Source organism: Dromaius novaehollandiae, unplaced genomic scaffold (genome assembly GCF_036370855.1).
Source record: "Dromaius novaehollandiae isolate bDroNov1 unplaced genomic scaffold, bDroNov1.hap1 HAP1_SCAFFOLD_31, whole genome shotgun sequence".
In the NCBI taxonomy this organism is placed as follows: domain Eukaryota; kingdom Metazoa; phylum Chordata; class Aves; order Casuariiformes; family Dromaiidae; genus Dromaius; species Dromaius novaehollandiae.
Genome location: NW_026991289.1, coordinates 2,829,510 through 2,857,193, shown reverse-complemented (window position 1 = coordinate 2,857,193; position 27,684 = coordinate 2,829,510). Strand labels below are relative to the sequence as shown.

Below are 27,684 nucleotides of genomic sequence, written 5' to 3'. Positions count from 1 at the left end.
AGCACACAGGATTAGTCTCAGCTGCTGCCAGGGCATGGCTTTCTGCAGGTCGTACCCTCACTCCTGGGCTCTCTCCTCAGCCGGCCTGTCGCCAGAGTTTGGCTCCGGAAAGGTGAGCAGGCCTGAAGTTACGCCCGGCTCCTCCCTTCACTGCACACACCATTGAGCGGTCTGGGAGGACCAATGATCTCAACTACCAAGGGTCTAGAAAAGACCTGTGCATTGCCACAGCCTCAGAATGCAGCAGGTCCTGCTGCTAGAGCCAACAGTGCCCTGGGGAAGTGTCCGTGGCTGCTTCCTGCATGTACAGGAGGCAAGGACACACTGGAAAGGTAGAGCAGGCCTTTGGCCCACAAGGAGATCTGAAGGAAGGAAGAGCAATGGTCAATGTGTTACAAGACAACCCTGAGAAGCTCAGAAAGAATGTTTGAAGTAGGTAGATTTGGATAACTTCTATCTTAGACAGAATTTGCTTAACATGAGTAGCCGCACACTTGCTTAGCATGAGTAGCTAAATTTGCTGAAGCCTTAGGCCGCGCTCCTAGTGCGGTAAGAAAGGGCCTCAGAGCTGGTGCAGGCTGGAAAGATAAGGGAGTTACAAGCAGTCTGCATTCCTGTGCCCCACTCTCCGAAAGGGAGGATGCCAAGGCTGAGAAATAAGGCCTGTTTGGGCGCCAGGACCTTGGGAAGCAAAGCTTCCTCTCACTGTTGAAACAGTGCTGATTAAGGGGTCTGGATTATGTCTTCTTCCTCAGGGCCTTGGCAGATAACACCTACTGAGCCAGCTGGGGCAGTGTTAATTGACCAGGACCTTGAGGAGCAGGGGTGGGATCCAGGGAATGAAGAAATCACTAACCAATCAGTGTAAAAGGGAAAGTCGTAAATCTGGCAATTTGTGTGTATAAATGCTACTTGAAAAGTTGGGGGGGTGTGCTCGATTTGTGGAAAACCACCGAGCACCCAGGCTTGCGCAACTCTGAAAATAAATAAACAAATGTCTCTCCTGAGTGTGTAATTATTGGCTTATTGCACACCGGGCAACGAATCCGCTTTTCGGACAACAGTTTTCTGGCGACCCAGGTGGGACTCTTGCTGTAAAGCCTTGCCCGGATCGTCTTGCCAGTTCCCGGCGGGGAGACGCTGCTCATCGGACTCCAGCGCGCACCGACTGTTTTGTTCGGGGACTCCGTGAGCACCCTCCCTACTCGGAACGGGTAAGCGACTCAAAGGTGCAACGCAGTAATTATTAAGAGACATTGCATAAAGGGTATGATACAAGGGTAATTGGTTGTGGTAACCAAAGGTAAGCTTTGTACACGTTTGGACAGTGATGACTGGAGTGTACAAAAGCGTAATTGGTAAGAACGTTCTTTTAAGGGTAATAATATGGGAACAGGACAATCTGCAGGGGTATCCCCCTGTTCTCCTTTAGGATGCATCCTGAAACATTGGAGAAAGTTTGGTGGGAATCCTTTAACAAGGAGAAAATTAAAGGAATACTGTACTCAGTGGTGGCCAATGTATAAACTGGAGGATGAGGAAAAATGGCCAGAAATGGGAACGCTAAACTATAATACAATCTTGCAACTTATGTTGTTTTGCAGAAGACAGAACAAATGGGATGAGGTCCCATATGTAGATTTGTTCTTCTCTCTGAGAAATGATCATGAAACTAGAAAAAAAAATGTAAGCTGTTGATCTCTGACTCAAATGTGTTAATGATGATGGGAAACAAAGAGAAAATGCCTCGGTGTTGCTCTGCTTGTAGCATTGGGAAAAGATGTTTAAAAGTGGGTGATGAGGAAGAGGATGTACAATTATTGGTCTCTCTGGAAAGAGATCAAGATAGTGTCGATAGCAGAAATAAGGGAAGTGAGGCATGTAACCCGACTGCAGGCAGAACTCGGGCTACTCGGGCTCAACAAAATCCCGTGATTCAGGCCCCGCTGCGTCAAGCAGTCTGACCAGATGGGATGCCTGTGTATGTGAAGGTCCCTTTTTCAACTACAGATTTAATGAATTGGAAGGAGTCTGCCGGGTCGTACCGAGAAAATCCAGAAAAGATGTATCAATCCTTTAAAATGATAATTGAAAATCATAATCCAGATTGGCAGGATTTACAGGTGCTTTTAAAGACTTTGCTTTCACCTGAGGAGAAAAGAATGGTATTAGACAAAGCTCAAGAGGAAAATGAAAGAAAAAATGCCAGAGACAGACCAGACCGTTTTATGCCGGCCCGGGAACCGGGTTGGGATCAAAACACAGGGGCAGGCAGGTTAATGACTAAACAGTACCAACAGTTAATATTATATGGGGTAAAGCATGGAGTACCTAGGCCCAAAAATATTGCAAAACTATATCAAGTCGCACAGGGTAAGACTGAGGATCCCTCTGCATTTTACGAGCGGTTATGTAAAACTGCCCGAAAATGGACAGACTTGGATCCTGAGGATGAAGCAAATAAAATGACTTTTACTACATTATTTGTAGGACAGTCAGCACCAGATATAAGGAGAAAGCTTCAGAAAGTAGATGGTATGTTGGGGATGTCGATATCGCAATTAATAGAAATTGCAGATAAGGTGTACAATAATAGGGAAGAAGTGGAGAGAAAGGAAAAACAAAAGGAGAAACTGAAAGATAAGAGGCAAAATGCTGCAATCTTGGCAGCTGCATTTGCCCAAGTACAAACTCCCTCTCAGGGAAGGAGTTTTCCGAAAGGACAAGGACGTGGAAGAGGGTATAGAGTAAGAGGGAATTTGGGAGATAGAATTCCGCTAAGGAGAGATCAGTGTGCAATTTGCAGGGGGAAGGGGCACTGGAAAAATGAGTGCCCGAAGAGACAAACAGATCATTGGAAGCCTCAGTCTGCATCTGTTCCAGAGGCAGATTTGCTCATGATTGGTACAGAGGATTCAGACTGACGGGGACCGGGGGTTGAGGAATTGGATTCCCCAGCCGAACCCCTGGTTTCAGTAAAGCTGGGGAACGAAACAGTTAAATTTTTAGTAGACACTGGAGCAGCATACTCAGTACTAAATAGCTGTAAGGGACCAATGAGTAAATTCTCTATGCCAGTAATTGGGGCCACGGGAAAGCGAGAGGTCAAACCTTTCTGTCAACCAATTAAATGTGAAATAGGAAATAAGGTGTTAACACATGAATTCTTATACATGCCAGAATGCCCATTACCCCTAATGGGGAGGGATTTACTGAATAAACTGGGGGCACAGATAACCTTTGATCAAAACAAAGTTAAGGTGCACATTCCACAAAGTAACGCCTGGAAGGCACAAGCATATATGTTGCAGAAAGCACTGGATTCCGAACAGGTGGAGGATGGACCAAGCGAAATTCCCTCTGAAGTAATGGACGCAGTAATCCCTTTTGTGTGGGCAACGGAGAAACCCGGAAGAGCCAGATGTGCAGAACCGGTAAAGGTGGAATTAAAACAAGGAGCCAAACCGGTAAGGCGAAAACAGTATCCCATGAAGTTAGAGGCCCGTGTTGGACTGGAGCCTATGATTAATAATTTCTTAAAGTATGGACTGTTGCGAGAATGTCAATCCAAGTACAATACTCCAATCCTGCCTGTAAAAAATAAAAATAAAAATAAAAAAAAACCAACAAAAGAAAAACTTTATGTACATGAGAGAGGGCACCAGGCTTTGGGAGTGCTTGTACAGACTTTAGGAAATTGGAAAAGACCTGTGGCTTACTTTTCAAGACAGCTGGATAAAGTGAGTGCAGGGTGGCCAGGATGCCTCAGAGCAGTTGCAGCTGCTGTGCTGTTAATACAAGAGGCATGAAAATTGACATTGGGACAAAAAGTGACTGTTTATGTGCCACATGCTGTTGCAGCAGTTTTAGAACAAAAAGGGCATCACTGGTTATCCCCGAGTAGGATGGTGCAGTACCAGGCAGTGATACTTGAGCAAGAAGATGTAACCATGAAGGTGTCTAATACCCTTAATCTGGCATCTTTATTACCATTTCATGAAGGGGGAGGTTGGCTCATGACTGTCTGCAAAGTATTGAGTGAGTATATTCCAGCCGTCCAGATTTGAGAGATGTTCCATTGCAGAATCCAGACTGCGAATTATTTACCAGTGGAAGCAGTTTTATAATAAAGGGAGAAAGAAGGGCTGGATACGCTGTTGTCACTTTGGAAGGAGAAATCGAAGCAAGATCACTACCAGCAAATACATCAGCCCAGAAAGCAGAACTGATTGCTTTAGCCCGGGCTCTGGAATTATCGGAGGGAAAATGGACTAATGTGTTTCAGAAGAAGCCCCCCCCTCCCCCTCCCCCCAGGGGAAGTAAAAAGGGGCTTCATGCCTGGGGATTACTGGCAAATTGATTTTTCTGAATTACCAAAATGTAATGGATATAAATATTTGTTGGTGATTGTTGACACCTTTTCAGGATGGCCTGAAGCTTTCCCGTGTCGTACCAATAAAGCCAGGGAGGTAGTAAAATAATGTTATTAAAAGAAATTATACCAAGATTTGGGGTACCAGAAGGGTTTTCTTCAGATAGAGGACCTCATTTTATAGCAGAAATAATACAGCAAATCTCAAAAATACTACAAATTAAATGGGACTTACATACCCCCTGGAGGCCACAATCCGGTGGAAAAGTGGAAAGAATGAATCAAACAATGAAGAGACAGGTAGGAAAATGGTGTCAGGAGACTCAGATGAAATGGACTGATGTTTTACCTCTGGCATTATTAAGAATCAGAATAACCCCAAGGGTTAGGGAGAAAGTTAGTCCATTTGAGATTCTGTATGGTAAACCTTACACTGTAAATCTAACTGGAAATGAAATTCAAATGCACGTTAAGGGCGATCAAATTTTAAGTGATTATCTCTTGTCTATGGCAAAGGTTCTTACTTCTCTCCGTAGGTACATCCAGTTAAGATCTCCTGTACTTTTAGATTCACCTGTACATTCATTCCAGCCGGGAGATCAAGTGTATCTTCGGACCTGGAAGGACGAGCCATTGGTAGAAAAGTGGAGGGGACCGTATCTTGTACTGCTAACAACAAATACTGCTGTGAAACTGCAGGGAATTGATTCCTGGATCCACTACACCCGAGTGAAAGCAGTACCTCGAGAGACGTGGAAAGCTGAACAAGTTCACCCTTTAAAGTTAAAAATATATAAAGATATATGAGTTGTATTAGAAGCGAATCGGTTTTAAATTTAGATTGTACTCAGGAAAGAATTGCTTTAATCTGTTTGTTAGGAATAGGGTTAATATTGTTGTTATGGTATCTATGGTATCTGTGTAAAAATGATGTTCTCCCAAATAACCAGGGGAGAAATGTGGTGGTTAGTTTTTCTAAGTTACCTGAGCCAAACAATTAAAGGGAATCAGGAAGGATTTTGGAGCCATAATCTCCATTTGGAAGTAATTACGAAATCTATGAAGATAGTTAACCAGAAGGATTGCTGGGTGTGTACCCACTTCCCTGAACATTCCAACAAGGGCTTCCCCCTAATTGGAGTGCCTCTTAATTTTTCCTTTATGGAATTTATGAAACAGATAAGAAATGATAGTGATCAAACGAAATATAATGAAACAACCGAACAGGAATGGGAAGTCCAGAGTGTGACAGGAGATTATTATCAATGCATCCGAAGATGTAATAATAGTAATAGATGGTGGGGAAAAAACTGTACCCTATGGAAAGCAGCTGATCAACTGTACTGGAGCCATTAAGGTGGGAGGTCATAAAAATTGCTCTCATATACCTGAAATAGGTTATAAGTGGCCAAGTAAGGAACTAAATGGGTGGCGTGTTCCAAAAGGTAGTGGATGGTATTGGTTGTGTGGGAACAAGGCACGAAAAGTGCTACCTCCTAATTGGTCAGGGACGTGTACTTTAGGGGCAATAATCCCTAATGTTACTATAAGAAAAGAATTGAGTAATAAATACCAAAAATCCTGGCTAAGAACATTCATGAGGAGACAAAAGAGGGTCAATAATCCTTTAATCGATCGACCTACTAGGTTTCAGTCATTCGTAAGGTGGCTGTTTCCACAACTGGGAGTGAGTGAACTTGAAAAAGCAATAGTAAATATTTCAGCAGTTATTGAAAAAAATAGGGAATAAAACCTCTGATGCCATTGCAGCTTTACAAGAGGAGGTTTCAGAAATTGCTAAAATAAGTACCCAAAACAGGATGGCTCTAGATATGTTACTGGCATCTCAGGGAGGAGTATGTACAGTAATAAGTACTAGTTGCTGTGTATATGTGGATCAAAGCGGGAGAATTTCTACCGATCTCAATGAAATCTGGAAGCAGACTGAAATCTTACATGAGGTTCAGAAAGATGATACTTCTTTTGGATTTGAAGAAACATGGAAATGGTTGACTTCCTGGTTCCCTGATGTGAGCTCATGGGTTAAAAAATGTTTAACAATTTTAGGATTGGTGTTAGTAGTTTTTGTATGCGTTTATGTATGTATTTCTAAGTGTTATATGAAACTAATATGGGAAAGATTTTAAAAGAGTGAGACTAATATGAAAATGATCATATAAGTCTCAAAGGGGGGAATTGTTACAGGACAACCCTGAGAAGCTCAGAAAGAATGTTTGAAGTAGGTAGATTTGGATAACTTCTATCTTAGATAGAATTTGCTTAGCATGAGTAGCCGCACACTTGCTTAGCATAAGTAGCTAAATTTGCTGAAGCCTTAGGCCGCGCTCCCAGTTCAGTAAGAAAAGGCCTCAGAGCTGGTGCAGGCTGGAAAGATAAGGGAGTTACAAGCAGTCTGCATTCCTGTGCCCCACTCTCCGAAAGGGAGGATGCCAAGCCTGAGAAATAAGGCCTGTTTGGGCGCGAAGACCTTGGGAAGCAAAAAGCTTCCTCTCACTGTTAAAACAGTGATGATTAAGGGGTCTGGATTATGTCTTCTTCCTCAGGGCCTTAGAAGATAACACCTACTGACCCAGCTGGGGCAGTGTTAATTAATTGATCAGGACCTTGAGAAGCAGGGGTGGGACCCAGGGAAATGTGAAGAAATCATTAACCAATCAGTGTAAAAGAGGAAGGAAGTCACAAATATGGCAAATAAGAGGAAGGAAGTCACAAATATGGCAAATTTGATTGTATAAATGCTACCTGAAAAGTTGGGGGGGGGGGGTGTGCTCGATTTGTGGAAAACCACCGAGCACCCAGGCTTGCGCAACTCTGAAATAAATAAACAAATGTCTCTCCTGAGTGTGTAATTATTGGCTCATTGCACACCGGGCAACAAATCCGCTTTTCGGACAACATGGGGACCATCTCTCCACACCAGCCTTCATGCACAAAGAGGGGCCCACGCTCATGAAACCAAAGCCCTGCTGCCAACACCAGCGGCACGCCCAGGGCCTGACCTGCTGGATCCAAGCACTGCTGCTCAAGCCCATTCCCCTCACTGGCAGCATGCAGAAAAAACCCCACCTACTCTGCCAGGCCTAGAGCCATGTCATCACACTTGGTACTTTCCAGGCAGGATCCTTGTGTCAAGGAATAGCAAACTGAAACTGTCTAGAGGTAGCCGCTTAGCACGACTTCTCTAAAACTTGCTTAGCATGAGGAGCTAAATTTGTTGAAGCCTTAGGCCACACTTAGATAAAATAGTGAACTTTTACCTAGTTCAGTAAGAAAACGGCCTGAGAGCTGGTTCAAACTGGAACGATAAGGGAGTTGCAAGCAGTCTGCATTCCTGTGCTTCACACTCCGGGAGGGAGGATGTCAAGGCTCTGAAATAAGGCCTTGTTGGGCGCCAGGACCCTGGGAAACAAAGCCTCCTCTCACTGCTGAAACAGTGTTAATTACAGGGTCTGGACTATCTTGGGGTCTGGATTATATCCCCTTCATCAGGACCTTGGGAGATAACACCTACTGTCACTGCTGGGGCAGTGCTAATTGCTGGAACAACACCTCTCTGTCAGGGCCTTGAGAGACAAGGGCGGGACCCGAACAATTAAGACACATCTGTCAGCAGAAACCTCAACAGTAAAGATAAACAGCCTACCTAGAGACAGGGATGAGACCCAATAAGGAGCAGGAGACCCCAGACCAAAATATTACTATTGGTCCAAACTACCACGTGAGGGGTGGAGAGCTCAGATTGGAAAGTATAATTGCCAGGGATTTCTTTGCTTGGGGTCCCTCTTCGGAGGCACCCAGCTCGAGCTGTAATTACTGCATGCGCGTCATTAAAATGTAATTATTTAATTTGCTTTGATTTGGCTCTGAACTTTTCTGTGGGAACCTAGGGTCGGGCCCTGTTATGGTGGCTGACAAGCCTAATTTCCATAACACCTGGGAGGAGAGAGGTGTTACCTAGGCCATTCCTGTGTCACCAGAATGCCAAGGGTGTTGTCCGCAACCCCAGGCCCCAGGGATTTGGAGCCATAACACCCTGTGGGGGTCAGGGACACTCGACCGCCCCAGGCTGGGGCTGGGCTCAGCACACACTTACTGGGGCTGGATTGTCTCCAGCTTGGCTGCTGCTTTCTTCTCTTCCACGGGGTGGGGGGAGGCTTTTCCACCTCTGCCTGTGCTCCTTTCTCCTCGGCTGGGCGGGAGGGTGGGGAGCCCAAGTCTCTTTACGGCCAAAGCCCTGCCAAGAAGGAGCGACTGACTGTCTGCAAACCAGACCGGGAAGAGAGGAGCCCTTTCCCAGAGGCCCTCTGGCAAGCACCCGGCAGCAGGAGCTGGGCAACCAGGAACCTCTCCACCACAGGCCCCCAGGGCAAGGGCAGGGTGGGAGCAGGGCTTCGCTGCAATTCCCAGCTGGCCCTCTGCTTTCCTGCTGACATCACTGAGAGCATGGGAAATGGGGAGGAGGGAATTGCCATTTGCAGGGCAGGAACTTCCAATGAGCTCCTCCCTAGGTTTGGCAGGGCACACCAAGCGATCCAAACCCTTCTGCACTCAGGTTTTACCCACAGCTTCAGGCCTCACTGCCCCACTGGCTGCTTCCCCAACCCCCGGCAGCCCAGCAAGGGGGATTTGATAACACCGTGACTTCTCCTCAGCAGGACACCCCTCTGCTGCTTGGCCTTTGGCTGCTGCAGCACTCACGGAAAAACACCCGGCAGGATTCACACAGCCATTAGTGGGGCGGGAACTACTGCTTTCCTTCCCCAAATGCTCCTACCAGGTGTGCTCTGCTCTCAGCTGTACTTCTGCTCCTGGCAGCTCTGGGCAGCTCTGGATCCTCCCAAATGCTGCAAGAAGCTTCCCTGGGGTGGAGGTCTTTCTCTGGGGCCAACTGTTAGGCAAAGAACAAAAAGAGGCCCTGCCTTTTGGAGGCAGGTGAGAAGAGAGCTTTCCACAGCATCTGCAGCCTGAGGTGACTGCAGCACGATTGGGACCAAGAAGGAAAAAAGCAGTGAGGTGTATGCTGTTTGTCTGGCAGGAGTCTGCGTGGAGCAAGAGAGGCAGGTAGAGAGGAGGTGAGAAGCTGGTTGCAGAAAGAGAGCAAATGAGGCATGAGGACTCCAAAGAAGAAAGGAGGGGCCGGGGGAAACTGCAGCGGGGGTATCTTCCAACAGTGAGCGTGTGGATGCGTACACATGGCAGTGAGGCTGAGCTGCAGACCCAAGCTCATGCTGACAGCCTCGGAAAAGCCAGCAGACTCTCCACCAGTCTATGCGCAAAAGCCTTGGAGGGGCTGTGCGAAGTAGGGAGGGAACAAATTGCACCCTAGACACTAAGTGCTGGGCAGGGAAGGGAGATGCAATTGTAATCCAGTACTAGCTGGGTGGGAGTCCTAAGACCATGGGTGGTAATTAGTTGTGCTGCAGTTGCAAAGTGTCCCATTGACTGAGCAGCAACACTGCCCCCAAGGCCAGAGGACCTCCCGCCCTCGGCTCCGTGACGGAGAGGATGGCCGTTGCTCTGAAGGGTGTCCAATGGGGCCGGTACCTGAGCCGGCTCTGGAGCCTCCCCTGTACACCAGGCTTCCCACGCAGCCCATTCGGCCTCTGCTTGTTCCTGCCACTCTCTGTACAAGGAGCCCAGGCTCTGCCTTCGGTCCCACTGCGCACACAGCTCGCCGCTTTCCTGCAGGGCCACAGAAACGCCACAGCACACAGGATTAGTCTCAGCTGCTGCCAGGGCACAGCTTTCTGCAGGTCGTACCCTCACTCCTGGGCTCTCTCCTCAGCCGGCCTGTCGCCAGAGTTTGGCTCCGGAAAGGTGAGCAGGCCTGAAGTTACGCCCGGCTCCTCCCTTCACTGCACACACCATTGAGCGGTCTGGGAGGACCAATGATCTCAACTACCAAGGGTCTAGAAAAGACCTGTGCATTGCCACAGCCTCAGAATGCAGCAGGACCTGCTACTAGAGCCAACAGTGCCCTGGGGAAGTGTCCGTGGCTGCTTCCTGCAAGTACAGGAGGCAAGGACACAGTGGAAAGGTAGAGCAGGCCTTTGGCCCACAAGGAGATCTGAAGGAAGGAAGAGCAATGGTCAACGGAAGAGTGCTTAAGGGCTCTTGGCAGAGTCGGTATGTGCACAATGGGGCTTTGGCACCGTTTGCAACAGCACAGTCATTACAGCAACCCAGGGCATGTACCTGCAATAGTCTCCAACAGCCTTCAGGAACAGCGAGAGCAGCCGTGGACCTGGCTGGAGGAGGTGGGTGCTGCTTGCCGGCCTCCTTGGTCCTGGGGGAGCTGCCTGGACACGGTGGGAGCAGACTACAAGGAGATAGCAGGAGGAGTTGGCATGAGCACAGCGGGACGTTGTTCTGCGCCCCGTGCGCCCGTGCTGGGCTCCTGCCTCTGCAGTGGGAGGCAGTTCTGCCAAAGATGCAGCTGTATTTCACTAATCGTGAAGCAGATCCTCGCTACGACACAGGGGCAAGCCCAGCTTTGAATCTCGCTTCTTACCAGGCCACGGGCTCTTCTCAGAGCTGAGATTCTTCTCCAGCAGAAACACCTTGTCCACCCGAAACACTCGTCTCCAAACATGCAAACTCTTCTTATCCACATCACACAAGTAGTTTTCCGGAACGGACATGTTACCCACGCCTGCTAGCTGGACAGGCTGAAAACAGGAGAGCAACAAAGGAACAAAAGCAGGGCTTTCACACACACAATAACGAAGACTAGACTTGTCAGGGCACACTAAGGGTGATCTCCAAAGGGGCAAGATGGGGCGCTTTGCAGGAGAGCCTTGCACTCTCCAGTCTCCCCCTCTCCCACGCCTTCACCTCCCACCAGCTGAGAGTTGACGCACAAGCAGGGAAAAACCCCTGGAGCCTCAGAACCTCCGAGGAGGGACCACACCTGGCAGAAACTCTCCACAGCATGCCACCATCTCTGGCGGGTTGTTCCACCCTGCCAGGAGCAGCTAGAGAGGGCCCCAGAGGAGAAACCCCACACTCGGCTTCTCCAGCTGCGCTTTGCTTCTGCTCTCCGGTGAGGGAGAGCTTGCTCTGGGGCAAAACTGCCAGCTGCAGGCTCCTGCTGGGGCCTGGCTGCTGCTTTCCAAGGCAGGCAGGAAGAAGGCTGCTCAGTGGCAGCATGCAAGCAGAAGCCAGCACTCATCAAGGTCGGAGGGACAAGGAGGACATGAGCCCCACCTCGTTCAGCAGCAGCGCTTGGCAGTAGCACTCACACACGCTCTCCCAAACTTTAGCCGCATCTGGGCAGCAAGAAAAACATGGGCTCTGCCTGAAGTCAACAAGCTCACCACCATCCCACCCGCTCCAAACCAAGCAGACACAGGCAGCACCCACCACCACCACCTCCATCCCCAAGAGCACCCGCACGGCGGTCGGCTGCAGAGCTGACACGTTAACTGACATCCAACCAGAAGCCCTCCGCTGGCCCCACCAGAGCTCTGGAGACAAAAGAAGGGCAGAAGAAAGGCTTGCCACAAGGGCTTCCTCCCAGCCAGGAGGCCAAGGCGTCTCCGATGGCAGAGCCTCTTCCCCGCTCTGCAGGCACCAGCAGAACCAGGGGCGAGAAACCAGGGGCCGTGACCGCGCTTCCCAACACGAAGCCAAGCTCAGCAGCAGGAATCACAGGCTCTGGCAAAGCAAACGATCCAGCTCTCACACGGGCGTTTCCAAGAGCCTCTCCAGAGCCCAGCAGCAGCACCAGGACACCTCAGCCTTCTGCCAACAGCACTCCTGTCCTTTCACAGCCTCCTCGCAAAGCTGGGCCCTCTCCTGGCAAAAACTGCCCCTCCGTCCCCAGCCCGGCAAGAGCACAGGCCTCTGCCCACGGGCACCTCGCGGGCTCGCGGAGCTCCAGGCCTTACCTGCCTTCCGGAAATGCACAGGCTGCCGAGACAGCGACGGCAGAAGCGGAGCAAGGCAGAAACGGGCCGGTTCTGCGCCGTCGCCCCCAGCTCTGACGAATCCCCTCCGCGCTCAGAAAGGCTTTGGCCCAGCTCAACCCAGCCACAGCTGCCGCCCCACACTGCCACCCACTGCCCCACACGCCCCGCCTGCCCGCCCCCAATGCGAGTGAGGCGGCACACCGGCACCCACTGCCCCACACGCCCCGCCTGCCCGCCCCCAATGCGAGTGAGGCCTCCCGCCTCGACGCTCCGCCCCCCGCCCCTCCCTGCTGCGCGCTCCCCATTGGCTGCGGTGGCGCGTGGCCTGCCGGGGCTGCACAGGCGGGAGGGCAGGGCAGGGGAGGGCAGGGGCGGGGCGAGCAGGGCAGGGGCGGGGCGAGGCAGTGGGCGTGCGCGTGCGCAGTGCGGGGCCCCGCGGCAGAGCGCCCCGGGCAGGGCGGGCGAGGGGCGGGGCTGCGCGCATGCGCGGAGGCCGCAGGCGCTGGGGAGGCAGCAGCAGCTGCGCGTGCGCGGCCTGGGGCCTGGGCGAGGCGTGCGGGGGGGCTGCTGAGGTGCTGCCGCGGGGGCAGCAGCTGCCCCGGAGAGACCTTCCCGTGTCTCTGCCGGAGAGGATCCCCGAGGGCCTGGGGAGGGAGAGCTGCGCGGCCTGGATGCTTTTTGTGAGACTTCCAAAGCCAAGTGGAAGTGGGCAGTCAAAGCAGGGAGTCCCCTGCATCGCTGATGGGGAGCTCCAGAAGGCAGCTGCTGGAAGCTGCCCGTGACTGCACACGCCGGGTGAGCTGGTGTGAGCACCAGAGGGGTTTGGTCTCTGTGCCCTGCTGCCGAGCTGTGCGCCTGCCTGCGCAGCAGCAGGTGGTCCTGCAGGAGAGGGAGGTAGATGCGACTGCAGGCGTTGAAATCCACAAAGCGAGGGGGAGAGAGACAGAGGCACAAGAGGAGGCTCTAATTCCTCGTCAGGAGAAAAACGCAACTGATGGCAGAGTCTCCCCAAACCCTGGCACGCGCTTGGCCCTCCCAAGGAGACGCACCTCCCTGGGCCAGGTGTCCATCACTATTCCCAGGTCACACAGCTGTTGTGTCCGTGGGAATCACCTCGCTCCCCCATGGAGCACACGGCCCCCCTTTTCCCTGGCCCAGAGTCTCCCCTGGCAGGAGGCTCTTTGCCCACCCCTTTCTGCCTGTTGCTGCCTCCAGATGCATGGCAGTTATTGCGGGTGGAGGAGGCCCCCCTTGAAGGAGGAGGTGCAGCAAAGGGCGATTCCCTTTCTGACAAGGGAAAGCCCTTGGGACCTGTGTCTCAGTGACTCTACGAGCAAGGATGCCAGGCATCCCTACTTGCGCCAGGGGTAAAGGTGTCTGCAGCGGCCATCCAGTTTTCCTGAGTCCAAAGGAAAGGACGTTTTGGCACTTTCAGACGCCTCCAAGGAAAGAGCAGTTTGCAAGGCAGGCGAGGGAGCGCATTGCCATGAGAAAAGATCCCTTGGAGGGTCGGCTTCTCTAAGTATTTGTGCTTAAAGGTGGCCTGATAGGCTTCTCCGTGGAGATGACTAGCTTGGTGCCTGAGGGGAGAGCAGTGGAGGTTGTTGCCCTGGACCTGAGTAAGGCTTGTGAACCTGGAGGCTTTCAGCTTGCACAAGATGGCCAGAAAGTGTGTGAAGAGAATCAGGGACCAGAGTGGAGTAAAAGAGTGACTGTTCCCCTTGGACAACCCTGTTATTTTTCATACATGTAGCACTCTTGAAACGGTTTGTTTAAAGAACAGGGTTCTCTTCTGTTTCTTGCTTTCCACAGGCTACTAGTCACATTACAGGAAGCAGCCACTCCTCTGCCCCAGCGCACGTTCCCCCCAAGGCAGCTGTCCCTCAGGCATGTGCCTGCTCCAGCGTGGGTCCTCCCCGGGCGGTGGTCCCTCGGGGCTGTCCCTGCTGCAGCGTGGCTCCTCCCCGGGCCACGGTGCCCTCAGAGGAGGACCAGCTCCAGCATGGAGCACCTCCTTGCAAGAGTGCGACTCCAGCCATTTGCCTGACAATGTCCCCTGCCACGTAGCTCCTGCCTTTTGTTTCTCCAAACATGGTTCATCACAGTTCTCCTCACGGGGGCCTCTCGTGTCTCCCGTGTCTCCTCCCATGTGCCTCCTCCTGTGTCTCCTGCCTGCAGCGTCTCCTGCCTGTTCTTCAGCACGTTGGAGCAGAGGCACCATGGGCTCCTCTGACTGCCTGAAGTCCTGCTGCGCAATGGGCTCTTGTCATCTGTGGCAGAGTTGGCTGGAAGGGGCTGAGCCTGGCCCAGGGCAGCTCATGGTCTCCTCGCACACAGGGCCCCTGCAGAGCCCTGCTCCCAAACCGAGCCATCTGTGCCCAGCACGGCCCTCACTCACACACACACACACACACGCACACGCGCACACACCCGCACTGTGGCTCCCTCCAAGAACTGCCCTTAGACACTCAGTCGGTCCTGTCGTTGGCCCTGGATCCCCTGGTTTTCCGGTTGTCTCACACACACACACACACACACACACACACACACACACACACACACACACATATTCACCAAGGCCCTGCCCATGGGGGCCCCCTCCAGCCCCCAGGATCCCCCCGCGGGGCAGAGCCCGGCAGGGCCCCCACAGGCGGGGACAGAACCAGGCATGCCGTCACCATGGCCCACCTATGTCATCATCAGTGACCTCAGCACCGCTGTTCCAGAGCTGCTGGGAGACCGTTGGTGGGAGAAGGGCCAGGAAGGTGCTCTCCGTTCCTGCCCGCCATGAGCCAGCCGGAGCGGCTGTGGATGAGGAGGAAGGCGGCGCTGCGCATCAGGAGGAAGATGGGCCCGACTGTTTGGGACCGCCGCGCCACCCTCCTGCCGAGTGCCGCAGCCGCCCCGGAGCCCGTGGAGGTGGAGCGCGCGGAGGAGGAGGAGGAGCCCATGCAGGTGGACCCTGTGGAGGGGCAGCCCGCCCCGCAGCCCCTGGACCTGCCCCAGGGGCCAAAGAGGAGGAGGCGGTGCTAGCCCGGCAGAAGGCCCCCGCTGCCCACAAGCCAGGGCACGGCCCCCCAGCAAGACCAGGCTGGGGCTGGCACTCAGCCCAGGGGAGCCGAGCCCAAGGCGCCGGCCTTGGAGGCTGAGGAGCGCCGGGCTGCGCGGCACCTCCTGGCCTGCCCCTGACTGCCGGGCACCAACATCTGCCCGGCAGAGGCAGGGCCGACCACGGGGCCACCTCCCTGCCAGGACTCCCCTCCACCTCCGCTGCAGGACGGAGACAGCACCAAGGAACGGCTCCCACCAGCCTACCACAGCTCTCTTCAGGCGATAAGTTAGTTAGGATTATTAGTATTTTAGGATTAGGAAGATAAGTAGTATGAAGATAGTGTAGGTATAGTTATTGTAGTCTTAGTGGGTTCTTAGGCAGTTACTTAGAGAATTCTTAGAGCAGTTGTGGGGGGGGGGGTCTAAGTTCGTAGGTATTTGGCTAAGTGTAGGATAGAGTTCTTATTTTTAGTTCCCCTTGGGTCAATTATTTCTTATAGGCATCCTAAGTAGCATTGGCCATAGTTATTGGTTAGAGCTATTCGGCACCATTAGGAGCATTAGTCCTAGTTATTAGTTATAGTTATTCTTAGTCAGATTTAGGGCATAGTTCTTCTTACTGTAGGACAGTTCATGTTAGGGCCCTGTTATGGTGGCCGACAAGCCTAGTTTCCATAACAATTTTGGCACCCCCGATGGGACCCTAGGCAACCACTGTCAGGGCCTCTCATCTCCAAACGATCATCTGGCGCCATCGGGTGAGTTCACCTGGGATCTTTGGCACCGAGAGGCACCGAAAAGGTGAGTCTTAAATTCCTGCCTAAATTCTAAATTCTGGTCTGGGAACAGTGCACTGTAAGGGGTATGAGGGCTGATCACCGTAAGGCGTACCAGGGGGACAGGTGCGAGTCCCATCCCCAGGGTTAGAGTGGGTTTTAAGTCCCAGCTCGGTCCGGCCGGAGAAGGGGTGCGCAGCCTGATCAGCATAAGGCGCACTGCAAAACTGTAAGACAGAAATCTAGAGTCACTGTGACTGGTGTGAGCGTGAACAGTGCTCTGTGTGTGAGTGCGTATAGCTTGGGAACCGATCGGGGCACCCGTTGGCTGAGGAAGCCACCCGCTGCGAAGGGACAGCAGTCCTAGCAGTTAAAGACTCGGGGGGGTGGGAGTGCGGTTCCCAGAGAGTGAGAGAAAGAGAGTGTGTGATTAAAGGAAAAAAAAAAAAAAAAGAGTTGGTCCAACTATGTCAGGAGGATTGCCCATTCCTGACAAAGGAGGAAAACTCAGCAGAACCCAGCAAGGGACTTTGGATCAGCAGGCTAAATTGTCCCACGATTTTTTTTTTTTCCACTAAAATGCAAAAGCGCCACAAAAAACTTGTCATATCACAAGGGACTAGGCCCAAAACTTTATTCAAAGTTGCCCTGATTGCCAAAATGTATCCCTGTTACCACCCTACTTAGGGACCAGTCCTCGAGGCCTGCAACCCTGCAGTATTTGGCAGACAGACGTTACCCATTATCCCTTATTCAGAAAATTGAAATATGTCCATGTCTCTGTAGATACCTTTTCCCATTATGTTGTCGCTATTGCCCATGCTGGGGAAAAAAGCCATGATGTATGTCATCACTGGCTTGCCTGTTTCACCACAATGGGGGTTCCCACTCAAATTAAAACTGACAATGGTCCCGCATACAACGAACGCGGGCATTTCCTCAAACCGGGGGGTCACTCACGTGACCGGAATTCCCTATTCCCCAACTAGCCAGGCAATAGTGGAACGTACCCATCGTACTCTAAAAAGGGGGAATAGCCCCAGTGCCTCCCCACAAGAGCAGCTCTGGAAAGCCTTATATGTTCTCAACCTCTTAAACCGTTATACAGACCAAAGTGCAGTTAATAAGCATTTCTCATGCCCGACGTGGCGAGGACAGCCTCAGGTTCACTACAAGAACCTGGAAACAGGTCAATGGAGTGAACCAGTAGACTTAATAACATGGGGGAAAGGTTATGCTTGTGTCTCCACAGGTAATGGGCCTCGCTGGATGCCTGCACGGCTGATTTGACCTGTTGACGCATCCCTCGAAACACCAAATGAGGACTGAGAGCCAGTTAAGATGAGCCCATTTCGGGACATTTTCTGGCAATACCTGCCTGCCTCGTGCAGGGTCAATATCGATTCATAAAAGCTTACCGCGACTATGCGACCTTACTAATAAGTTGTAGATAGAATCAGAGTGGAACCCTTTTGAGGGACAGGACTGGACGTTAGGTTTGGGGTCGTGGGTTAAGAAGGTACTGGCGTGTGGACTGGTAATCTTGCTAAGATTTCTAGCCCTTGCTATCTCCCCTGCTTAATAAGCCTTATGCAGAGAACGACTCGAAGGACTTTGCATCAAGTACTTGTTGTACAAATACACACTGCACTGGCAATATTTAGTTTAGAAAATAAAAAAGGGGGAGATGTAGGGGCAGACATCGAAGGATTGGACAAGATAAGAGTTAAGGAGCCGAAAGCCTTGGGAGGAATAAATAGCAGTATGTAGATAAGGTAGTAGCCGCGCGGAGTAAGGAGTGATGATGGGAATGTGACCTTCGGGAAAGTACCGATCCGGGCTAGAGCTCATGTAAAGGGCTTGCTTGCTTGAATAAAGTTGATTGTGATCCAGCACATCGGAGTCCATGAATCAATCCACCACAGTCCCTAAATAGCCCCCCCTCCCTGTCCCCAACCCCCTTTCCCCCCCCCATCCCCAAATAGCCCCCAGGGTCAGTCCCTAACCCCCCTCCTCCCCAAAGAGCCCCCTCATCCCTGTCCCCCCCCATGCCTGTCCCCAACCCCCCTTCCCTGTCCCCAAATAGCCCCCAGGACTTGTCCCTAACCCCCTCCCATCCCCAAATATCCCCTCATCCCTGTCCCCAAACCCCTAATCCCCAAATACCCCCCATCCCCCAAACCTCCCTATCCCTGTCCCCACCCCCGTCCCCAAATAGCCCCCAGGACCTATCCTTACCCCCGGTCCCCAAATAGCCCCCCATCCCTGTTCCCCCCTTCCTATCCCCAAATAGCCCCCAGGGTCAGTCCCTAACCCCTTCCATCCCCAAATACCCCCGTCCCCCAAACCCCCCCATCCCTCCATCCCTGTTCCCAAATAGCCCCCAAGGCCTGTCCCTAACCCCCCCATCCCTGTTCCTCCCATCCCCGTCCCCAAATTCCCCCCCATCCCTGTCCCCTCCCACCCCTGTCCCCAAATTCCCCCCCATCCCTGTCCCCTCCCACCCCTGTCCCCAACCCCCCCGTCCCCTCCCCTCCCTGTCCCCAACCCCCCCCCGTCCCCAAATAGCCCCCAGGGTCTGTCCCTAACCCCCCCTCCCTGTGCCCAAACATCCCCCATCCCTGTCCCCCCGCCAGGGCCTGTCCCCAACCCTCTCATGCCCCCCCCATCCCTGCCCCCCCGTCCCAGTCCCGTCCCCCCCCCAGACCCTGCGCGGGGGCGCCGATGTCGGCCAGTGTGGCCTGCAGCTCGGCGGGGGCCCAGGACGCGTAGGGTGGCGGCGGCGGCGGCGGCAGCAGCTCCCCCGCGCCGGGGCCCGCGGCCGCCTCCAGCCGCTCCGTCGCCATCTTCGCGCTCGCGCCCGCGCCCGCGCCCGCGCCCGCGCCGCCGCCGCTGCCGCCGCCGCCGCCTCCTCGCCCGCCCCCTCCCCGCGGACGCGCCGCCGCCTCAGCGCCCGCCCAATGCGCGCGCGAGGGACGCCGGGAAGGGGGGGGGCGCGTCGGCCGCACGGCCTGCTGGGAGTTGTAGTTCCCGGCGGGGGGAGCCAGGCGTCCGAGCCGGCCCTGAGGCAACGGCCGGGCGCCCCGGGTGGGGGGAGGGGAGGTGCTCGGACGCCTGGGCCCCTGGGGGGGTCCCGGACGCCTAGGTCCCTGCGGGGGGATGGGGATCCCCTGGGCACCTGACGGGGGGGCCCCGGAAGCCTGGGTCCCGGGGGGGGAATCCCCATGGCACCTGGCGGGGGGGGGGGGTCCCGGACACCTGGGTCCCTGGGGGGGGAGGGGATCGGGGTCGGGTCCCCTGGGGGGGGATCCCCATGGCACCTGGGGGAGGGGAGTCCTGGACGCCTGGGTCCCTGGGGGGAGGGGACGGGGGACACATGGCCCCGCTGGCCCCCGCCCCCCCCACACACGTGTGCCCCCCCCCCCCCCGGCATCGCTGTGCGGCTGCCTTGCACACACGTGTGCCGCCGGGCTGCCATGGGGCCCTGCTGTGGGGCTGGTGTGTGCGTGGGGCGGCCGTGTGCGTGGGGCTGCTGTGGGGTCCTGCCATGGGGCTGGTGTGTGCAGGGGGCTGCTGTGGGGCCCTGCTGTGGGGCTGGTGTATGCGTGGGGTGGCCGTGGGGCAGCGCCGTGGGGCTGCTGTGTGCATGGGGCTGCTGTGGGGTCCTGCCGTGGGGCTGGCGTGTGCGGGGGGCTGCTGTGGGGCCCTGCTGTGGGGCTGCCATGGGGCTGGCCTGTGCGTGGGGCAGGGCCGTGGGGGTGCCGTGGGGCAGCGCTGTGGGGCCGGTATGTGTGTGGGGCTGGCGTGTGCAGGGGGGCAGTGCCGTGGGGCTCTGCTGTGGGGCTGCCGAGGGACTGGTGTGCATGTGGGGCAGCGCCGTGGGGCTGATGTGGGGATGCCGTGGGGTGGCCATGGGGCGGCCGTGGGGCTGCCACGCGGCTCCCGTGGGGCTGCTGTGCGGCTGGTGTGCATGTGGTGCAGTGCCGTGGGGCTGCCATGGGGCCCTGCCGTGGGGCTGGCGTGTGCGTGGGGCAGTGCTGTGGGGCTGATGTGGGGCTGCCATGGGGCAGCCGTGGGGCAGCCATGGGGCAGCACCATGCACCCCCCCACCCCGAGCGGCTGCCGGGTTCCAGTTCCGGCAGGAGCAAAAGCGAAAGCAGCTCCAAGCGAAAGCGGCTCCGGGGCGGCGGTGGTGGCGGCGACAACGACGACGACGAGGGTGCGACGGGGGTGCGAGGGGTGGGGTGACGGGGGTGCGAGGGACAGGGTGATGGGTGTGTGAGGGACGGGGTGACATGGTGCCCAAGGGACAGGGGTGCAAGGGACGGGGTTGAGGGTGTGCGAGGGATGGGTGTGTGAGGGATGAGGTGACGGGGGTGCGAGGGACCGGGGGTGCAAGGGACCAGGTGACAGGGGTGCGAGGGATGGGAGTGAGAGGGACCGGGGTGACATGGTGCCCGAGGGATGGGGGTGTGAAGGACGGGGTGTGAGGGGGATTGGGGGACACTAGGGACAGGGTGTGTGAGGGACAGGGTGTGCGAAGGATAGGTTGTGCGAGGGACGGGTGTGTGAGGGACAGGGGTGCACGATGGATTGGCGTACACTAGGGACAGGGTGTGCGAGGAATGGGATGTGTGAGGGACGGGGGTGCGAGGGCCAGGGTTGTGCAAGCAATGCACTGACCTCTTCAACATTTGGGTGGAAATGGCCTCGTTTGATCTCCCTGGTGGCCCCGACCTCCCCCAGCTTTTGGGGTGGGAACGGCCTTTTCCGTCTCCCTGGTGACACTGACTTCATCGACTTTTGGGGTGGGGTTGACCTTCTCCAGCCTTCTAGGTGGGCTTGATCCCATCCAGCTTTTGGGCCGGGACTGAGCTTTTCTAATTTGCCAGGTGGGATTGATCTCGGCCGGCTTTTGTGGTGGGATCGACCTTTTCCGGCCTTCTGGGTGAGTTTCAGCTCCTGCAGCTCTCCAGTTGGGATTGACTCCTTCTGATTTTCCCGGTTGGATTGTCCTTGTCCTGTTTTCTGGGTGGGATTGACCTTCTCCGACTTGCCTGGGGGGATTCAGCTTTTCCAGTGTTCTTGGTGGGATTCAGCTTGTCCGGCTTTCAGGGTGGGATTGATATCATCCAACCCTTGTGGTGGGATTGACCTCATGCAACTTTTGGAGTGGGATTGACCTCATCCAACCTCCTCTGTCTTTCCAGGTGAGATCTTCCTTCTCCTCTGGCTCTCCAGGTGGGATTTGGCTTCTTCAGCTCTCCTGGTGGGATTCACACCTGTTCTTCCAGGTGGGATTTATCTCCTCCTCCAACTCTCCAGGTGGGATTTGCCTTTTCTAACCCTCCTGGCAGGATTCATATTGGATTTCTCAGGTGAGATTTTCCTTCTCTTCCAGTTCTCCAGGTGGGATTCATCTCCAATTCTCCTGGTGGGATTCATACTTGATTTTTTAGGTGACATTTATCTTCTTCAACTCTTCAGGTAGGATTTACCCTCTCCAAGTTTCTGGGTAGGTTTTATCTCCTCCAGCTTCCCAGGGGAGATTCGGCCCCTCCAACCCCCGTGGTGGGATTCGGCCCTTCCAACCCCCGTGGTGGGATTCAGACCTTCCAACCCCCGTGGTGGGATTCAGCCCCAGCTTTAGACACCAAAACTTCCAGCTCCCAGTACCGCCTCGTCCTCCTCCTTCCACTCAGTCATCTCTGTCAGGTCTTGGTGGGCTCCTCCGTTTCCAAAGTACGTGTGGTCCCTTGGACACGTGGTACCTCGGACACGTGAAGTCTCCAACACGTTGTCCCTTCAACGCGTCTCTATGGACTCTCGGCCAATGAGGATGCGATCTACCAGCTGAGCTGCTCCAAGATCAAGTTTTTACTTCTGATGCTCATTCCGGCCCCGTTTTTGGTTCTTTTTGACTCCTGAGGGTGCGGAAGAGCTGCTTGGACTCTCCTAGTTGGAGCAGCTACCTTTCTCCTCCTGGCTGTGTCCCAATATGTGACGTCCACCTCCTTGCATGTGCGTTTTCCGAGGAACGAAACGCCCTGGAGCCGCGGCTCGGTTTGACCTAGGTCACTTGGAGAAGGAGCCGGGACTTCCCAAGCCGAAAGCGGGGCAGGAATAATGGGTGTGAAACCTGGTCCTCTTTCCTTGCTTCCCCTCCCTGGGGCGGAGGTCGGAGGGGGGTTAGGGGTGTCCCCTTGGGTCGGGGTCCTCGTCCCACATCGCGCCGCCGGATCAGATTTCCCACCGGTTTCCTCTCTGCGTCTCCTTCCAGAAATGAGCAGAAGCGACGAACAGGGCTTTTCTCTGGTGGCAGAGAGAGAAGCAGGTTGGTCCCGTTTTCACCCGCTTGGGGACGGGGTGTTGTGGCGGTTTCAGCCGTAGCGTTGTAGGAACAATCCAACTCGGCCGGGACCTTGGGAGGTCTCTGGTCTCCAAGCAGGGTTGATCCAGCTGGGTCCTGAACCCCTCTGAGATGGCACGAAGTTGGGGAACGGGGCAGCCTGGCTCCTGCCCGCAGCTGGCAGTTTAGCGGAGAGCTGATCCGGGCTCCAAATTTTGAGGACTTTTCCCTCTTTCTCCTCCAGAAACCCACGGACAAGCTGAAGTTGCGTCCTGGATGCAGCAAGACGCGGCGCTCGTGGGTGAGCGAGGTTATGCTTCGCACCTCCGCTGAGGCTCTGTGTCGCTCATCGTCTTTCTTTTGTGTCTTTTAACCTATTCTCGTGTCTCTTCAGAGATGTCCAGGTTTGGCTTTTCATCCAGCTCCGAGGAGGACTCATCTGATCCCGGTGAGTGGCGCTGAGCTTGTCCGCAGGGAGGTTTCACGGGCGTTTCAGGGGCTTCGTGTCCCGTTGCCGGCGCACTGAATTTTGCTGAAACGGGGAGCTGCCTTTCACCGAGGCTCAGCCCTGGTGGGACCAACGGCGGGACGCAACTCACCCAACCTTCAGCCGGGGGGAGGAGGATGGTCCAGGTCTGATCTTGGTTGAAATGAGGTCAAAGGGGATCACGCTGTAGCGTCGCACACCGCGAGCGAGAGCGCAGCTGCTCTAGCATGCAGTTACCATTGCCTCGCAACACCCTGAAGAGCCTCGAAAGCCATCTGGGATTTATTTCTTCTGCTATTTCCGTGACAGATGTTTCCCTGGTGGCCCGACGCAGGGAGGAGGATAGCTGTGGCCGCTGTCAGAGGGACAAGGTGGGAGCTCCTTATCTCCGGCGTCCCTCTCCGTTGTCCCCAAGAGTCACCTCGCCCAGGGTTAGATGCCTGGGCAGCCCTGGCCGCATGGTGGGAGAGACGTACATCCACCTTGGGTCTCTGGGGACCTGCTGGGATGGGCTTGAGATGGGTTTTTTCATTTTTTCTGCCCGCTTTTTAATTTTTCCTGCCCGTTTGCTGAGCTGGTGATGGAGAACAGTGTGATGCATCTTCTCCGTCTGCTCTGCCTTTCCTTCCTTGCGCTGAATTCTGGGGATTATCTCCGTGCGCGTGATACTCCCGCAAGGATGCAAACCACGAGGCTGGGCTTTGGTCCCTCTCGCCTCCTTGGCTCCAAAACTACCAAGCTCTTCTCCCACGGCACCTCGCAGAGCTCCTGGGACATCTCTGGTGGGTGCCAAGCTAACGCTCGTTCCTCTCTCCAGTGTCTCCCAGAAGCGACCGTGCCAGAGATCATTTGGGATGAGGGTGGCAAGAAAGCCTACAGGTGAGAGGTGGTGGCTCCAAATTGGGGGCATCTCAGGGAACATGGCCGAATGCTTGGCGGGACTGAGGTAGGAGCAGCCTGCTGGAATTTATGGTGTCTACCAGCCAGCTGCTGTTATCTGAGAGCTTCTGGCCTCTCTGGGAGGCAGGTTTTAAGCGCTGCTCGTGCAGGATGTTAACTCCATCATGGGTCCAAGCTAGACCTCCCCAATCTGGCTCTCCTCTTTGCTGCGCAGAGTTTCGCTCCCTGGTGCCAGCTCGTTCCGGTGCGCCGAGACCGACCTGTGCTTCGACGTGAAGGCGGCGGTCACCCTGAGCTACGAGTACGGCTCCTGGCAGCAGCACCTGCGGGGAGGCGATGCGAAGAGATGGACCTTCGTCGGCCCGTTGTTCAACATCCGGGCGGAGCCGGCTGGCGCCGTGGGTGCCGTCTACCTGCCACACTTCGTGTGCCTCAGAGGTGGAGCGGCTTCGTGGCATCCCCCACCTCCTTCTCCGTCCTTCTCCTCCTCCAAAGCCGAGGTCCGGGAGTCCCCGCTCTGGGCTCACAGGTTAAACCTCGGTGGGAGCCTCCGGAGGCCAAAGGAGACCTCGTTTCCTCCCGGCAGGCCAAGGAGACACTTCCAAGATGCGAACTGGCCATTTCGTTGATGGGAAGCTGGTCCTGGAGACGCCGGCGAGGGTGAAGCCATTCCACGCGGTGCTGGAAAACGCCAGCTTCTCCTTTCTGGGGTTGCTTTGGAGGAAGATAGCTTCAATTCTCCATTTTCCTATCCACTCCCTTGTGCTGATCTACCACGCCACCAGGAAGGAACCTGTCACCCTCCATCTCTACTTGATCCCCGATGACCGCTCCATAAAGCAGGTGAGATCCCAGCAAGCACATGCCGCGCTGCAGAAGCGTCACCGCTCCTCCAAGGCTGGGCGGCGCCTGATGAGTCCGGATCTACATGTACGTCCGTGTTTGCTCATTTTTCTCTCCCGGCACTGACCGTGTTTGACTTTCTGCAGGCAATCGAAGAGACAGAGAAGAAGTCCATGTCCTACCGGGTGGATAAACCGCCTTTGACCAAACGTGTCAACTGCGGGAGGTCCTACGTTGTTTCTGGCTCCGCACCCATAGCCATACAACCCAAGGTAACTGGGATTTGGGGAAGAGCTGAGGCAGGTGGTACTTCACGTGGTAGAGCCGAGCGTTTTATGGGTGGAATAAGCCCAATCACGCGGCAGAGTGACGGTTCTTGTGCTGTTAGCAAGCCTCAACTCCTATATAAACGTCCTCAACATGAGCTGTGACCTCTAGGAAATGGCCTGTCTCTCCAATTCCTTCCTATGATCCCTTTAGGTTGGTAGAGTGTGATGGTTCTCCAACTTCTGTCGCTAAAAACGCCTCTGTCTCAGGTGGAAGAACCATCTCAGGTTGCTCCACAACCAAGGAGACCGGTTTCCATCAAAATGTAGTTTATCCCACCCCAATATCGGTGTCTAAGGTTGGGGCAAGAGTTGCCGCCTGGAGCCTAAGCTATTTGTTTCCATGAAATATCCAAATTTTGGGGACATATGCTAAGACAAGGTTTCTTCTACTCTTCCATCTCATCCATACTCTTCTAAGATGAGCTTGACCACGATGGACAGTCATGGAGTTGCTTTCTTCTGCTCCTCCATTGAGTGGATGAGCTTGACCATGGCAGATGGTCATGGGGTTGGTTTCTTGTGCTCCTCCATCAAGCGGATGAGCTTGACCATGATGGATGGTCACAGGGTTGGTTTCTTCTGCTGTGCTGGCTATGAAAGAGCAGCTCCTGAGAGCAATTCCTGCCTTTCCACCAGATCCTGGACTTCCATCTCAGAGGGGCAGATAAGCAGCAGATCTTCAGTGAAATCTACCTTAGTGTCATGGTAGAGGAAGTCAAACTCAGCTTGAAAGACGAAGAGAGGGACAAGTGCATGTGGCACGCAGTGCTGCGAAGAGGTAGGTGTCTCGCGTCCTTTCCCCTCCAGCATGGTGAAGCTGTGAGATGTCCCAAGGAGGGAAGGCTGGTGCCCAAGTCTTTTCAGACAGAAGCAGAACCTTCAAAACGTCTTTTTCTGCTGGCTGCAGAAGAAACCGAGGGTGACGAGCTCGATTGTACATATTTGCCGTGACGGTGTCTGAAATTAGGTTAAAGCTCCACTGCAGTGAGTTCCCAGCAAGACATACGTGTTGAACCAGGTGATGGGATCTCACCTCCCTGTCAGAGGTGCCCATCAAACATCACCCATAGCTCCAGCAGCTCCCACGGCCAATGTGAGAGTGGTGGTGGGCCCTGATAGGGCTGTAATTAGCTTTGCTGCCACGTGATGGCACCAGCTGGCCGGGAACAGGAGCAGCCCTAGGGTGGAGGAACCCAACCTTGGTTCCTGTCCTCTTCCAAGAGACATCGCACCCAGCGGGGCGGGCGCAGATGCACCGCGCGCCAGTTGCCGGCCCCCCAGATCGCGGCGCAGCCGGCCAGGTAGGAGGCGAAGCCGTGGGAAAAGGTCACCAAGCCAAGGTCGGGAGGTGGCCTGGGAGGCCGGGTGCTCCTGCAGGACGGAGCTTCCCGTGGAAGTGCGTCTGCTCCGTCCCCGCAGCCTCCAGCGCCCCGTTGACCACGCGGGGTTGGAGATCCCTCGTTGGGCGCCGCCATCGCTCACCCTCTCGTGTCTGCTCCGTCTTGCTCTCCCACAGGCTGGGCAGACAGAGGACAAATCCCAGGAGCCTCCGCGACGACGACAGGTGAGACCTTTGGGGGTGAAATGCCCGCCCTGAACCCCACCATTGACCTTGGCACGGCCCCGGGTCGGATGGGACCTTCTCACAGGCCTCCGCTTCGGGCTAGTCCGCTGAGTTCGCTTGTGGCCTCCGCAGAGAAGCACTTCCTGGATCTGCACCGAGTGGAGCTGATCAACCGCGTCGTCGAAGTGAAGGGCGTCCTGGACCTCCTGCTCGGGGATGTTCTGGACTTCGAGCAATACCAAAGGATCCTGGCGGAGAAAACGTCCCACAGCAGGATGCGCGAGCTGTTCAAGCTGATGCCGAGCTGGACTCCCTGGTGCAAGGACCGCATCTACGAGGCCCTGAAGGAGAAGCACCCACACCTCGTCGAAGATCTTGAGAAGTAACCAATGCTGCTCCCCAATACAGTCCTTCCGTGGAGGAGCAAAGTCCCTCAGGCAGCTCACAAGTGACCTCACCAATGGCAGCGTCACCGCAGGATCAACGCCTTGCTGAGGTTGGAAAGCACCTCTGGAGATCACCTACCCCCACCCCCTTTCTTATAGCAAGGTCACCTAGAACAGGTTGCCCAGGACCATGTGTGGTCGGGTTTGGAATATCTCCAAGAATGGAGACTCCACAACCCCCCTGGGCAACCTGGTCCAGTGTTTCCATCACCCTCGCAGTAAAAAATCTTATGTTTAATGGGATTTCTTGTATTTCTGTATGTTCCTGTTGCCTCTTGTCCTGTCCCTGGCTGTCACTGAGAAGAATCTGTGTCCGTCTTCTTTACCCCCTGTCCCCATCGGGCGTTTCTAGACAATGATAAGATCCCCCTGAGTCTTCTCCCCTCCAGGCTGAACAGTCTTGGCTCTCTCAGTCTCTCCTCGTATGGGAGCTGCTCCAGGCCCTTAGTCATCTCGGTGGTTGCACTTGCTCCACTAGGTCCATGTTGTACTGGTGGACCAAGCCCTCCAGGTGTGGCCTCACCAGCGCTGAGGAGAGGGGAAGCATCTCCTCCCTTGACCTGCTGGCAACGCTGCTCCTGATGCAGCCCAGGATGCCATGGGTCTTTGTGGCCACCAGAGCACGTTGCTGGTTCA

The 27,684-nt window shown here is 54.9% G+C and overlaps 1 protein-coding gene and 1 long non-coding RNA gene across 2 annotated transcripts; both read left to right on the top strand.

Moving 5' to 3' along the window:
- Positions 1-21,016: 21,016 nt before the first annotated feature.
- Positions 21,017-21,588, top strand: LOC135325578 (uncharacterized). The gene is made up of 3 exons (XR_010386454.1): positions 21,017-21,078; positions 21,341-21,424; positions 21,532-21,588. It is a non-coding gene; the product is annotated as an uncharacterized LOC135325578 (long non-coding RNA).
- Positions 21,589-22,130: 542 nt separating this feature from the next.
- Positions 22,131-27,117, top strand: LOC135325548 (NACHT, LRR and PYD domains-containing protein 1b allele 2-like). The gene is made up of 13 exons (XM_064503661.1): positions 22,131-22,260; positions 22,411-22,464; positions 22,724-22,780; positions 22,874-22,927; positions 23,276-23,337; positions 23,784-23,845; positions 24,081-24,406; positions 24,453-24,709; positions 24,856-24,981; positions 25,675-25,985; positions 26,260-26,339; positions 26,555-26,602; positions 26,735-27,117. Exons 1-13 carry the CDS (start codon positions 22,257-22,259, stop codon positions 26,986-26,988), a joined length of 1,695 nt encoding a protein of 564 aa, XP_064359731.1. The 5' UTR covers positions 22,131-22,256; the 3' UTR covers positions 26,989-27,117.
- The last annotated feature ends 567 nt before the right edge of the window (positions 27,118-27,684 follow it).